Source organism: Sorghum bicolor, chromosome 2, assembly GCF_000003195.3.
Source record: "Sorghum bicolor cultivar BTx623 chromosome 2, Sorghum_bicolor_NCBIv3, whole genome shotgun sequence".
In the NCBI taxonomy this organism is placed as follows: Eukaryota; Viridiplantae; Streptophyta; class Magnoliopsida; order Poales; family Poaceae; genus Sorghum; species Sorghum bicolor.
Window position 1 is genome coordinate 57,311,673 of NC_012871.2, and position 12,443 is coordinate 57,324,115.

The 12,443-nt window shown below is 46.0% G+C and overlaps 2 protein-coding genes across 2 annotated transcripts; both read left to right on the forward strand.

Annotated features, from left to right (window-relative positions):
* LOC110432738 lies at positions 1 to 3,082 on the forward strand. The gene is made up of 4 exons (XM_021453529.1): positions 1 to 46; positions 2,017 to 2,018; positions 2,127 to 2,570; positions 2,696 to 3,082. The coding sequence occupies exons 1-4, from the start codon at positions 1 to 3 to the stop codon at positions 2,735 to 2,737; spliced, it is 534 nt and encodes a 177-aa protein (XP_021309204.1). The 3' UTR covers positions 2,738 to 3,082.
* LOC110433018 lies at positions 6,005 to 7,367 on the forward strand. Its single transcript, XM_021454554.1, has 2 exons — positions 6,005 to 6,547; positions 7,011 to 7,367. The coding sequence occupies exons 1-2, from the start codon at positions 6,101 to 6,103 to the stop codon at positions 7,035 to 7,037; spliced, it is 474 nt and encodes a 157-aa protein (XP_021310229.1). The 5' UTR covers positions 6,005 to 6,100; the 3' UTR covers positions 7,038 to 7,367.

The window sequence follows — 12,443 nt, forward strand, 5'->3', positions numbered from 1 at the left end:
ATGTGCCTGCACATGCAGCCATCCTTTGCGCCTTCCAGCAAGTCATGTATGTTTGCGTACGTGTTTGGCCCTAGGTAGCAAGTTGTCTATCTGTACCTTTGGTGAGTTCTTCTACAGTTATTTTATATATTTAGAATCTAGACAATCAATTGTTATTTAGCCTCTTAAATTAACCAATCTGCGTTCTATCTTTTGTCTCCAATACTCTATTCATATTAATTCTTTTGTCATCAGTTTCTACGAGAATCATTGATAGAATGCACATGTTCTTTATTTTTCTATGAATTCTGTATGAATCAGTTTACCCATTAATAAATTCTGAAGCTTTAGTCTCTCACCGTTCCGTCCCTGTTAAGCTCTGATTGTAACCACGTAATTCACGAGTTAGTCACATTATCTTGTCACATGTAACTTAATTAAAATTTATACAAGGTTTTATAATTAAATTAATTTAGGGTTTCCACAATAGATCTTTTGTGAATACTTATTAATTTGATTAATGCCAACTGAAATATGTTTTCATTAATTATAAATTATGTAGTTTTAATCTCACTATAAAATTTGATTACAGGCTCACATAAATCTGTCTTCTGCAAAGTTAGAGTCTAATTTGCTTAAAGATACATCAATAGTTTTGAAATAAAATGAGACAAGATTAACTGACTCTTTAATTAAAATATACTTTGGTTAACCTCAACCTTCATCTGGTTGTGTCTAATTAAAACAAATGAAGCTTATAGGTTTTCTTTCGTCTACGAAGCAAAACTCTCGATAGTTGGTTCTTTCAGTGTAGCGCCGATTAGAATGCTTTTCACGTCTTGGTGCTCGTAGCATTGTGTAGATTAGTTTTCAAACCTTTTTATTGAATTGGTGTATTGTTCTAATTATAGTCTTGTATGCTTCGTGTATGTTTGTCTTCAGTTGCTTGTGTGATGCCTTGTAATCTCGTCCAGTCGATGAAATATACGTGTGACCCAGAAGTAGATCTCTGAAGATTTGGATTTGAAGAAGGATCTAAATTTAAGGCAAGTATAGCATTTGGATTTTATTTCTGTGACCATGATCCTATGACTAGATTAATGTTAAATAATAAATGATAAAAATGACTTTTTAGCCACTTGATGATTTATCTGTAAGTGATAACCGGGACAACAGTGTAACCATGAGGGCTATAATGGCTCACGCTTTAGTTAAGTATGAGTAATTTTTCTAGCTCGTTAGCGGTTACCCGTGTGGCGCAAATAGGGAATAGCAAACTGTGGATTCCTGCGGGTAGATCACACGGACTGACTAATGAAACTAAGCGGTCCTAACTTGTTAGACGAACCTTTGAAAGACTTCATAGTGATCCCTGCCGACCTTTCTTGGTAGTGGGTTAAGAGGCTGATCACCTCAGGTGAAAGGGTAAATCATGACTCATGGGTAATGATGTACAACCTCTGTAGAGTGTTTAAAACTGGTATACTAGCCGTGCTCACGGTCAAGAGCTGCCTTAGGGATTCTTACATTAAGGGTGATGATTCTTGTTGTGCTAAGATACTCATTATTTATTGTTTTATGCTCTACATTAATTATGTCACATTGGTCATGAGATTGTGGGATCTATACAATCTAGTTGTTATACTTGTGAAGTTCGACATGGACTCACTATTGCTATTTCCCCCACACTTCAGGAGGAGTTTAGGCTTGTGATCAACCAGTCAGTTGGATCTATCAAAGATTATCTCTTTTATACTAAGTACGTTATCTATTTATGCATTGTCTTTTAATGTTACCCTTATTTGTAGCTATATGTGGGATTTGACTTCTAAAATTCATATATGATGCATATCTGATTTTATCTTTAAAATCGGGTATTACAATTGTGTTGAAAAATGAATAAATAGAGAAAACATACAATTTAACATAACTAGTGCTTATATTTCCTATGAGATTTTAGCTCAGACAAGAGCACAGGTTGATGGACTAGTACACACAAATTATTTTAAGGGATCTCCTTGCCCCTACTGGTTGCAGGGGTATTTAATTAGGCAACATATCAAGTGCAAACCAAGCAAGCTGTGGAAACTTACAAACTCTTAATCAAAGCCACAGGATCGTCATCCGATGGATGGGAGCTGAGATAGGTTCATTTTACATTTAACTGCCCGCCGGCTAGCAATGGTAATTACATTTTTTGCAAATCACTCCCAAACCGCATCCGTAGGAAACCAGCAGTATCTCGAGCACAGAAGAGCAGCCGCCGCCGCCGTCTGCGAGTCACCTCTCTTGATTCGTCGGCCGCCGCCCTCGAGTCGCCACCGACCTCGCCATGGACTCCGGCGCCTGATCCCCTGTTTTGTCTCCCTCGCCCGCCCTCGACTCGCAACGCCCGCAGGAGGAGCGCCCCTGGCCGGCACTCCAGCGGTGCCGCGGGGCTGCTGCAAGGCCAGTGGGTGGTGGGCGGTGCCGGGTACCCGCTCATGGACTGGCTGCTGGACGCCGTGCGCGCTGTCGCCAAGGACGCCTTCCAGCTGCAGGACCTCCACATCGTGCTCGGCACCTGCTGCGTCCTCCATTTTTCAGATTTGGTGAGACTATAGCCTGTATAGTCAATACTGCTGTGCAAGCCATTCAATTACTCATGAAATTCTCCAAATTAATTGTTGATGATCAGCTTACAATTTGTAACCTGAGATTTTGTCTATGTTTTCAGGGACTTAGTGGAAGAATGGAGATACACTGTTTCTGCAGGTGACAGTTATGATGCAGAGTTGGTGTCTTCTCTGCCCTCAGGAGAAACATCTCATTAAGCAACAAGTGGGAGAAGTTCAAATGGCTACCAACTGGAAATCTGGAACAAGCAGGCTCAGAGAAAAAGTGGCTTAATCTATCAATGTTTGGCGACGTCTAGAATATGTAATCTAGGTGCTTGGTCAGGATAGTGGTCTTTTTGCAGTTTGCCTGGAAGTTCCAGTGGTCACATTTCCTTTTTTGGGTATCTGTTATCGAATGCTTAAAAGATTGTGGTCTTGATCGATATGAAGGCCAGAGCTATGAGATTGTAAATTTGATATTATGAAATAAATATGGATGTTTGAAACGCAGGTCTCTTATATCGAATATGAATCATTTGGATGTCCCATTTTGTGCAAGGGCTTGTAACTTGTGTTGCACTGCATAAATGAGTTAAATATGAGCATAGTTTGATGCCTGAATCTATATTGCTATGCAGCTGGTGTTCCATTGAATTACACATTTTCTTGATTTTCCACTCGAAGCACTGAGACATTGAAAAATTCATGCTCTATAATTCATTGACACTGAAAATTAGCACTAGTACAAAAAGGTGTTTACAGTCAGCCATCAACTTTGTTTGCAACCAACATTCTGAAATCCACCGTCACTGACTTGGAGAAGTCGAAATGCCTGGGATGTGCCGATGCTAGCCTTATGATAATTGAACAAAGTACTCTTTGCCCTCTCACTAACATAGCGGTTGGACCGTAGCAAGTGCCTCTTATCTGGCGAGACAAAACCATGGTTGTGCTCCTCAAACATTGAATGCATTCGAAATTTCTTGTCACCACAAAGTTTGACAACAATATGTGCCTCACAACCACATCTTGTTTCCATCATATTTGGTGTCTTTCTTTTTTTCCCAGATTGATCACTAACATCTTGTACGCTATCCTTTCTATATCCTGCCCTTGAACACCAATACCGCTTGAATACTATCTCCTCATTTTGCTTCTTATGCTGACCAACACGAACAGAGAAACCAACTTCATGTGCATATGATTTATAGAATTTCTCCACATCTGTGAGTGTATCAAATATCATTCCAATCTTAGGCTTCAAAGATTCTTTGCAATTTGTGTCCTATAAAAGTGTAAAATTGTATGAGCAACTGCCTAGGCATAACTAGTTATATGAAAATTAAAAAAATGTTCTGTGCAACTTACTACTCCGGCGTCAGGACGAGAAGGTTTCGGCTTAGGTGTGCTTGGCTGTTCAAGGTGGGCTCCAACTCCGGCGTCGACCGCGTCGATCGTGATGACATCGTCATCCTCGGTCAGTACGACCTGACCATATTCTGCGACTCCGGCATCAGGACGCAGAGCCAGCTCCTGGGCGCCTCCATGGCTGTCAGCGTGGTCAAGACGGTGGTCACCGTGATCACCATCGTCCTCATCAACTGCATCGTCCGGAAGCAGCATCTGTACATTTGCACAGCCGGCACGACGACGTGCCTCACCTTGCTGGTCGCGTCGCTGTCGTTGCTCAAGTGCAGCGCGCTGACGGACGGCGTCGACGTAGGGCTCTCCATCCTGGCAGGCTTCGTGGCCTCCTTCTCGATGGGGTGGGCGTCGGAGTCCATGGCGCGTGTGGGGATGGGCGGCGGCGGCTAATCACGGTAAAAGAAAACCGAGGATACCTCGTACGAGAGGAACCAAGCGACGGGCAGCTACGGAAGATTAGGGAGGGGTCAATTACAAAAGAAGTAATTAGCAATGATGGCTGGCGGGTGTTTTTTTATAAAAATAGCCGACCTCTGTTGCTAGCCATCGGATGACGATCCTGTGGCCTTGATTAAGAGTTTGCAAGTTTGCACAACTTACTTGATTTGCACTTGATATGTTGCCATTTAATTAAAGTTTAAAATATTTAGAAGCGAATGACACTTTTTGTATGGGATGGGAAGAGAGAAAGGAGAGAGTACTGCACCATTTGGTTGGAATCCAGGTTCTTGTAGAAACGTTTTAGATCTAAATTTTTTAAAGAAACATTTCTCACATGATTATGATTCCATTTGTTATCTATCCATCTGTGGCCCCAGATGTCAGCCACTCGGTCCTTTTCCCGTGCACCCTCACCTGCCCGTTCGCGCCCGCCATTCAGCACCAAGATCTCCCTCACCCGCGCTGCCGAGAAGAGCTCCCTCGCGGCCGCCGGGGAGGACCTCTCTCCCCTGCACCACCGGGGATGAGCTCCCTCGCGACCTCACCAGTGCCACTGGGAGGAGTCTAGGGGCCCACACGAGGACACTCGTGTGCCTTGGGAGGAGGACGAAGACCAATGATGAAGCGGACGGAAGGCGTAGCAGAATGGGCAAAACCAGGTAATTCTGGATTTGTGGTTTTTAGGAATGAAGTGTGAAATGTTTCCGATCTGATTCTCAGCTTTGTTATTCCGTTTGGAAGTGTTTCTCCCGATTCTGAAAAAACAAACCGTTTGTTTAATGGCACACAAGAATGCAAAGAGGAAAAGTTATATACTGTTTATTCAATGGCTTCATCCTTGTAAACCTATTGCATCACAATAACCGGTGGATCCACCGATCCACAACGATCGATTGCGTTTGGCAGTTAACTACTCCGCCCATCCACTAAAGGATAAAAACCTTAACTAAAAATTAAATTTAGAATGTTAACATTAATAACACAAAAGAAGTATCAATAGATAAAGTATAAAATATATTTTTATATAAAATTTTTGTAGAGCAATAAATATTAATAATTTTCATTTTAAATTTAGTCAAATTTAAATTTGTTGGATCGGTATAAATTCCATCGTTTTCAATGAGGGAGGGGAGCACGTCGTGAGTTGATTGATGTTGCCAATGCATGGTGACAGCTACCGTTTCAATTTGTTTAGTCACCCAAATAACAAAAACTTTTAAATATAAAATAAAGATTCAAGATTGTATAAAGCAATCTTGTCCTATCAGATTTTTAGACGCCTGTATAAAGCATTAAATATAAATTTAAAAATAACTAGTTACACAGTTTATCTATAATTTATAAAGCAAATCTTTTAAATCTAATTAATTTATGATTAAATAATAATTGTTAAGTATAAACAAAAGTGCTACGATGTCCAAAACTAAAATCTTTTCTCAACTGAAGGCCTTAGTGCAGTCCCAATGGCAATTAATGAGCAGTTTCTATCTCTATTAATGACGTTGTCACCTCACCAATTTGTTGATGTGGCAATAGAGTTAATGAAGGGAGAGAGTGCAAACTGGACAAATCCTTTCTCGTTTGCGAAACCACGTCCACGCTCGCAACAAGGCGGGTGGAAACGGCAAAAATGCGACTGGGAGAAATCACCCGTGTCTATGGTCATTGATGGCGATCCTATGCGCCGCCGGCGGCGGCCCGCTCATCCCGTGCCCGCGTGCGCGCTCGGCCTCTTCCCACGCCTGCGCCCGCGCTCGATCTCCCTCGCGCGACCTCCCTTTTATCCCCGCTGCTTCCACCGGTATCCTGCTCCTGCCCGTGCCGGCATCCTAGGGTTTCCTCATCCCGGCCCGCTTTTCCCGCCGCCGCTGCCCCAATCCATCCCAAATCCACATGAGTCCGCTTCGGCCATCTTCGTCAAGTTCCAGGCATGGCAAGTCAGGGCGAGGCAGGGGTGCTCCGGCCGCCGTTGGTGCCCGAGCCGCTTCGATCGATGGTGCTCGCGTCGCCCCTGTGGACGGATCCAGTCCAGCTGCAACCTCTCCACCACTTCCAAGTCTTCCTGCTTGGTGCACAAGTCCATCTCCGATGGGCTCAACCGAAGGGTCAGTTCTATTCAATCAATGGTCTGTAGTGTTGTTTTCAGTACTAGCTTAGCAAAGGTGTCGTCACTGCTGAAATTTAATCAAACAATTCTGAGAGATCTCAAATTGATGTTGGGTCATTGATTTGTTATTAGCAGATTAGTTTATATGAATAGATAGATAATTATGTTTTCAGAGTGAAATTGATGCTTCCTGCTGCCACGGCAATTGATGTGCTGCTGTTTTCACCTTGCTGTGAATATTTCTAATGAGAAAATAAGCAGATTTCTCATTTTTTAGAATTGCTGATAATATACGCACAATCAGTTAAATAAATGGTACTGACTCTTTTATCCAGCACAGCATGCAAGTCTGACCACTAGTACCATATAGTTCTTTCATTGAGCTGTTCATTGTTTTTGTTGATTCACTGCATCTTGTTAAATTGTTTTTTTTTTGCTGACATGAAATTGTTCCCTTGCAGATGGTGGCTTGTGCAGTACCTGCATGAAGTGATGATGGCTTCTGGAGTGCAACCTGAGAGATGATATGGATCTCTACTGTCTGGCTTGAAAGGATGGATGATGCCAGCTTATCGTTTTGCCATCAACTATTTATATTTATGCTACCTATTATCTGTATTAAGGTTTACTTAATATATGAAAACATTATGTATTCCTACGACTATTGTATGGTTGTCTGGATCCATGTGTATGGATGTCTGCTACCTATTATCTATGCAAATGTATAGATGTCTGCTACCTATTATTGTTTACCGTATGTTTGGTGCAAAAATGCCGTCAGATATGCATGTGGCCACATTGTGGGCAGCCATAGTTGATCTGATCATTCTTTTGGCTGTATTTAAGTTATCTTTTATCTGTAGAAACTATGGATTGGAAAATATGGTTTCTACTTGTATTAATTGCTTATTTTCTCTCTTATATCAAGAAACGCATAGGGACTGCCCCTTAGGCACTCGAGACACCATGCAGTTAAGCATGTGCTGCTGGGATCTTCTGCAACTGTTTGTGAAGCCCCAGCTAGGAGTACGTACAAATGCAGTAGCAGTTTTTTTTTAACCAGCTGTTTTACATACTACACACAGCCCATTGGCTGCGGTGTTGCTGATGTGCTGCCGTGGGCAGACTGCTGCAGCAGGTGTAGGCATAGGTGCAAGAAGCAGGCCTAATAATCATGCTTAGCTTTTGATAAAACTTAATATATAATTTTAAGTTATATCATTTATGTTTAATTAAAAAATTCTAATTTTTTTTTGAAAGATCCGGTTTAACCGGCTTTGATTAATAATAAAAGGAGAAGCAGGAAACATCGGGTTACAAGCGCGAGCAGCGCTCCCCAACGCAGCCTATACCGCGTGGGCCTTTGGTTCATAGCTAATTACTCACTAGTTACATATGCAACCATAAGAGGCCTAAAAGCTTTGCATCCTGCCAATGACCATTGGCGAGCCATGTCTTTAATCTCCACAACTAGTAATGTTGTCGTCTTTCGATCTTCCCTGAAAACAATTGCATTTCGTCGGTTCCAAATGCTCCATACAGTTAGGATTGCCAAGGTATGCGCCTTCTTCTCCTCTGTTGTCAAAGTTTGGCTGAAACAGTCCTTGAGGTGGCTCCTGTCTTCCCATCCCAGTAAGCCGGCTGCAAGCTAGGACATGAACTCCGGGAAGATACAGCTTGCCAAACTAGTCAAGAGTAGGGACATTCAAAGAATAAGTGGTGTGCTGTCTCAAGGTTTCTTTCACATAATGCGCAGAAATAGTTATTCTTCCAATGACGCTGTTGCAGGCGTGCTGAGGTCCATAGTCTGTTTTTAGCAGCAGCCATAATAAGAATTTGCACTTTGGCGGTGCCCAAGCTTTCCAGATTAAGGTTGGGAAGGGGGATTGGACTTGGCCAGCAAACTGAATCATGTATGCTGATTTGCTGGAGTATTGACCTAAACTTTCAAGACCCCAGATAATCATATCTTCACCTGCCTCGTCTAGGGCTGGTCTGACACGGTCGATAGCTATCCAGAACTCAAAATATTCCTTTAGCAGATCCTGATTCAGATTATGTGCAATATCACTCACCCATCTTCTATTCAAAAATGTTTCTCTGACTGTCCTATTCTTTTTCCTGCTGTGTGCGTACAGCCGCGGCCACAGGCTGGCTGGTGCCCTCCCTTCGATCCAACTGGAGTGCCAGAAGGAGGCCTTCCTTCCATCTTGGACGGTGACAGTTGTAGCTGCATTGAAGAGCGCCACATCATCAGCATTCACCGGTAGTTCAGACCCATTCCATGGTCTATCTGGTTTAGTCCACTAAAACCAAAGCCATCTAAGGCGCAGTGCCTTGCTAAATTTATCTAAATCAATAATGCCCAATCCACCAAACTACTTCGGCTTAGCCACAGCTGTCCAAGCCACTTTGCATTTGCCTCCTGAAATCTCATTGTCTCCCGCCCAAAGGAAGCGTCGCCTCATTTGATCAATGTCTGCAATTAACTGCTTTGGCGCCTTGAGTGTAGTCATCAGGTATACAGGCATGGAGCTGAGCACAGAGCGTACCAATTCTCGTCTGCCCACCGGGTTCTTTAGTCTTCCTTGCCACGCAGCTAACCGAGATCTTGATTTGTCAACAATTTTTATATGTTATAATATTTTCTTTCAAAAAGTAGGTATTATATTTTTTTATTGGGCCGGGTCTAGGATTATTTTTCCTTTTGTAGTTTTTCTGTGGCCTTGTTTAGTTCACCTCAAAAATCAAAAACTTTTCAAGATTACCTATCACATCGAATATGCGACACATTCATAAAGCAACTAATATAGATGAAAATAAAAACTAATTGTACATGAAATGAATCTTTTGAGTCTAGTTTGTCTATAAATCACGAGATAAATCTTTTGAATCTAGTTAGTCCATAATTGAACAATAATTACCAAATAAAAACTAAAGTGTTACCGTACCCAAAACAAAAAAAATCGAAACCCAGGAACGGAGAAATGTTTGCATTTGGAGTAGTACGTACTGTAGATGGGAAACCAGTCACTGGCAATGTACGAGCTATACGTATACAGCTAGCTAGACCGAGAGAGCGGCCATAATGCCCAGCAGCTCATGGTGGTACGTACTATTCTTTTGACCGGACGGACGGGGGGCTAGCCATGGCGAGCGAGAAAACTGCAAAAAGCCTGCAACGATGCCTCTCTGCAAGGATGCCTCTACTCCTGCTCCTTTTCGGCTCCCGGCGCCCGCTGCTCAGCGGAACCAAAATATCTATATAAATTTGCCGCACTATTCTTTGTCCAAACGGCCCAAACAAAAACCACCAGCACTATTTGCTTTTCTTCTCCAAACTACCCTAAAAGTATACTAGTAGTACGTGGGTAGTGGACAGCTGTCCGGCGGCCACTCCCATCCCTTTCTCCCCCTTCCCATCGTTCCGCTGGATCCATCCCCACCCTAGCCAAACCACCCACCGCGATCATGGCCGCCCGTGCCCTAGCGCTCGCTGCCGCTCAGAAGGCACGCGCCACCGCCCGGCTGGAGCCAAGCCTCCAGTGCTTGGCACCGCAGTCGATGCTCCACCGTGGCTGTGGCCCGCGCGCGCTCCTCCCTACCCCTACCTCTTCGTTCACCCCGCGTGCGTCGCCCTTGCTCCCTGCCTCACCTTCCCCGCTCCTTCATCCCTCACTCATGACCTCATGGAGGCCGCGCATGCCGCTACTCCTGCCTACCTCACCCTATGGGCCTACAGGCGCCGCCGCTCCTCCCTGCGCCGATGAGGCCGCGCGTGCCGACGTTCCTCGTGTCGCGCGCTCTTCGGGCCTTTTCCACTGGGGCAAAGGAGTGCAAGGTGGCAGCTTCCGCCACCGACGCCAAGAACGCAGAAGTCGCTTGCGTCGCTGAGGACAGCGACGACCTCTCCCGCACTGACGCCGGCGCTAGAGGTGATGATGCCGGTGCCGTCGCCGACGACCTCTCCCGCACCGACGTCGTCACCGTAGAGCACGACGCCGATGCTCGTGGTGATGTCGGGGCCGTCGCCAGCGACCTCTCCCGCACTGACGCTGTCGCTGCCGAGCAGGACGCCGGTGATGATGGCAGGGTCGTCGCTGCCGAGCAGGACGCTGGTGATGATGCCGGAGGCATCGCTGCTGAGCAGGACGCCGGTGCTGTTGGGGACGAGAAGGACCTCTACGCCGCCGCGGGCGGTGATGCCAAGCACTCCGCCGACCAAGACCGCCTTCTAAAAAGCCTAGAAGAGACGCTAGAAAAACACGGGTATGGGGCTAATGGTTTGGGTTGTTTATGGTTTGGATTCTATGTTGGGCTGCTCTAGTTTGGTGAGAAATAGGCTAAGAAAAAGAATGGTCTGGTTTGGTTCAGGTTAGCACAATAATGGATTGGTGTAGTTTGGATCAGTTTACACTTATCTTCTATCATTTCGCATATAAATCAATCCTGGTGATCTTAGTCCACGCTACCGTTGTAGCTGTCGGTGGCTGCCGCAAAACTGTCGGCCATGGCACTGTTGCACAAGGCGGCGCAGATGGTCGCTGGCAATGCCGGCACAAGCGCACTACACCCAAATGGCGAGCTCCACGACGAGCATGCCCGACTTACAGTAGGTGTATGGATACGCTTTGAGATGCATCTACAGTACATGATAGTGATTGTTTGGGACAGCCGGTACAAATCTGAAGTATGCTTACATGTTTAAAATGATTTTAGGGGGCTAGCCATGGCGAGCGAGAAAACTGGAAAAAGCCTACAATGATGCCTTCCTGCAAGGATGCCTCTACTCCTGCTCCTTTTCGGCTCCTGGCACTCGCTGCTGAGCGGAACCAAAATATCTATATAAATGTGCTGCACTATTCTTTATCCGAATGACCCAAACAAAAACCACCTGCGCTATTTGCTTTTCTTCTCCAAACTACGCTGAAAGTATACTAGTAGTACGTGGGTAGTGGACAGCTCTCCAGCGGCCACTCCCATCCCTTTCTCCCCCTTCCCATGGTTCCACCGAATCCATCCCCACCCTAGCAAAACCACCACCGCGATCATGGCCGCCCGTTCCCTAGCGCTCGCTGCCGCTCAGAAGGCACGTGCTGCCGCCCCGCTGGAGCCAACCTCCAGTGCTTGGCACCGCAGTCGATGCTCCACCATGGCTGTGGCCCCCGCGCGCTCCTCCCTACCCCTACCTCTCTGTTCACCCCACGTTGGTCGCCCTTGCTCCCTGCCTCACCTTCCCCGCTCCTTCCTCCCTCACTCATGACCTCATGGACGCCGCGCATGTCGTTGCTCCTGCCTACCTCACCTATGGGCCTGCAGGCGCCGCCGCTCCTCCCTGCACCGATGAGGCCGTGCGTGCCGATGTTACTCGAGTCGCGCGCTCCTCGGGCCTTTTCCACTGGGGCAAAGGAGTGCAACGTCACAGCTTCCGCCACCGACGCCAAGAACGCAGAAGTCGCGTGCATCGCTGAGGACAGCGACGACCTCTCACGCACCGACGCCGGCGCTTGAGGTGATGATGTCGGTGCTGTCGCCAGCGACCTCTCCCGCACCGATGCTGTCAGCACAGAGCACGACGCCGGTGCTCGTGGTGATGCCAGGGCCGTCGCTGGCGACCTCTCCCGCACCGTCGCTGTCGCTGCCGAGCAGGATGCCGGTGATGATGGCAGGGCCGTCGCTACCGAGCAGGACGCCAGTGCTGTTGGGGACGAGAAGGAGCTCTACTCCACCGTGGGTGGTGATGCCAAGGCGCTCCGTCGACCAAGATTTCCTTCTAAAAAGCCTAGAAGAGACGCTAGAAAAACACAGGTATGGAGGCTAATGGTTTGGGTTGTGTATGGTTTGGATTCTATGTTGGCCTGCTCTAGTTTGGTGAGAAATAGGCTAAGAAAAAG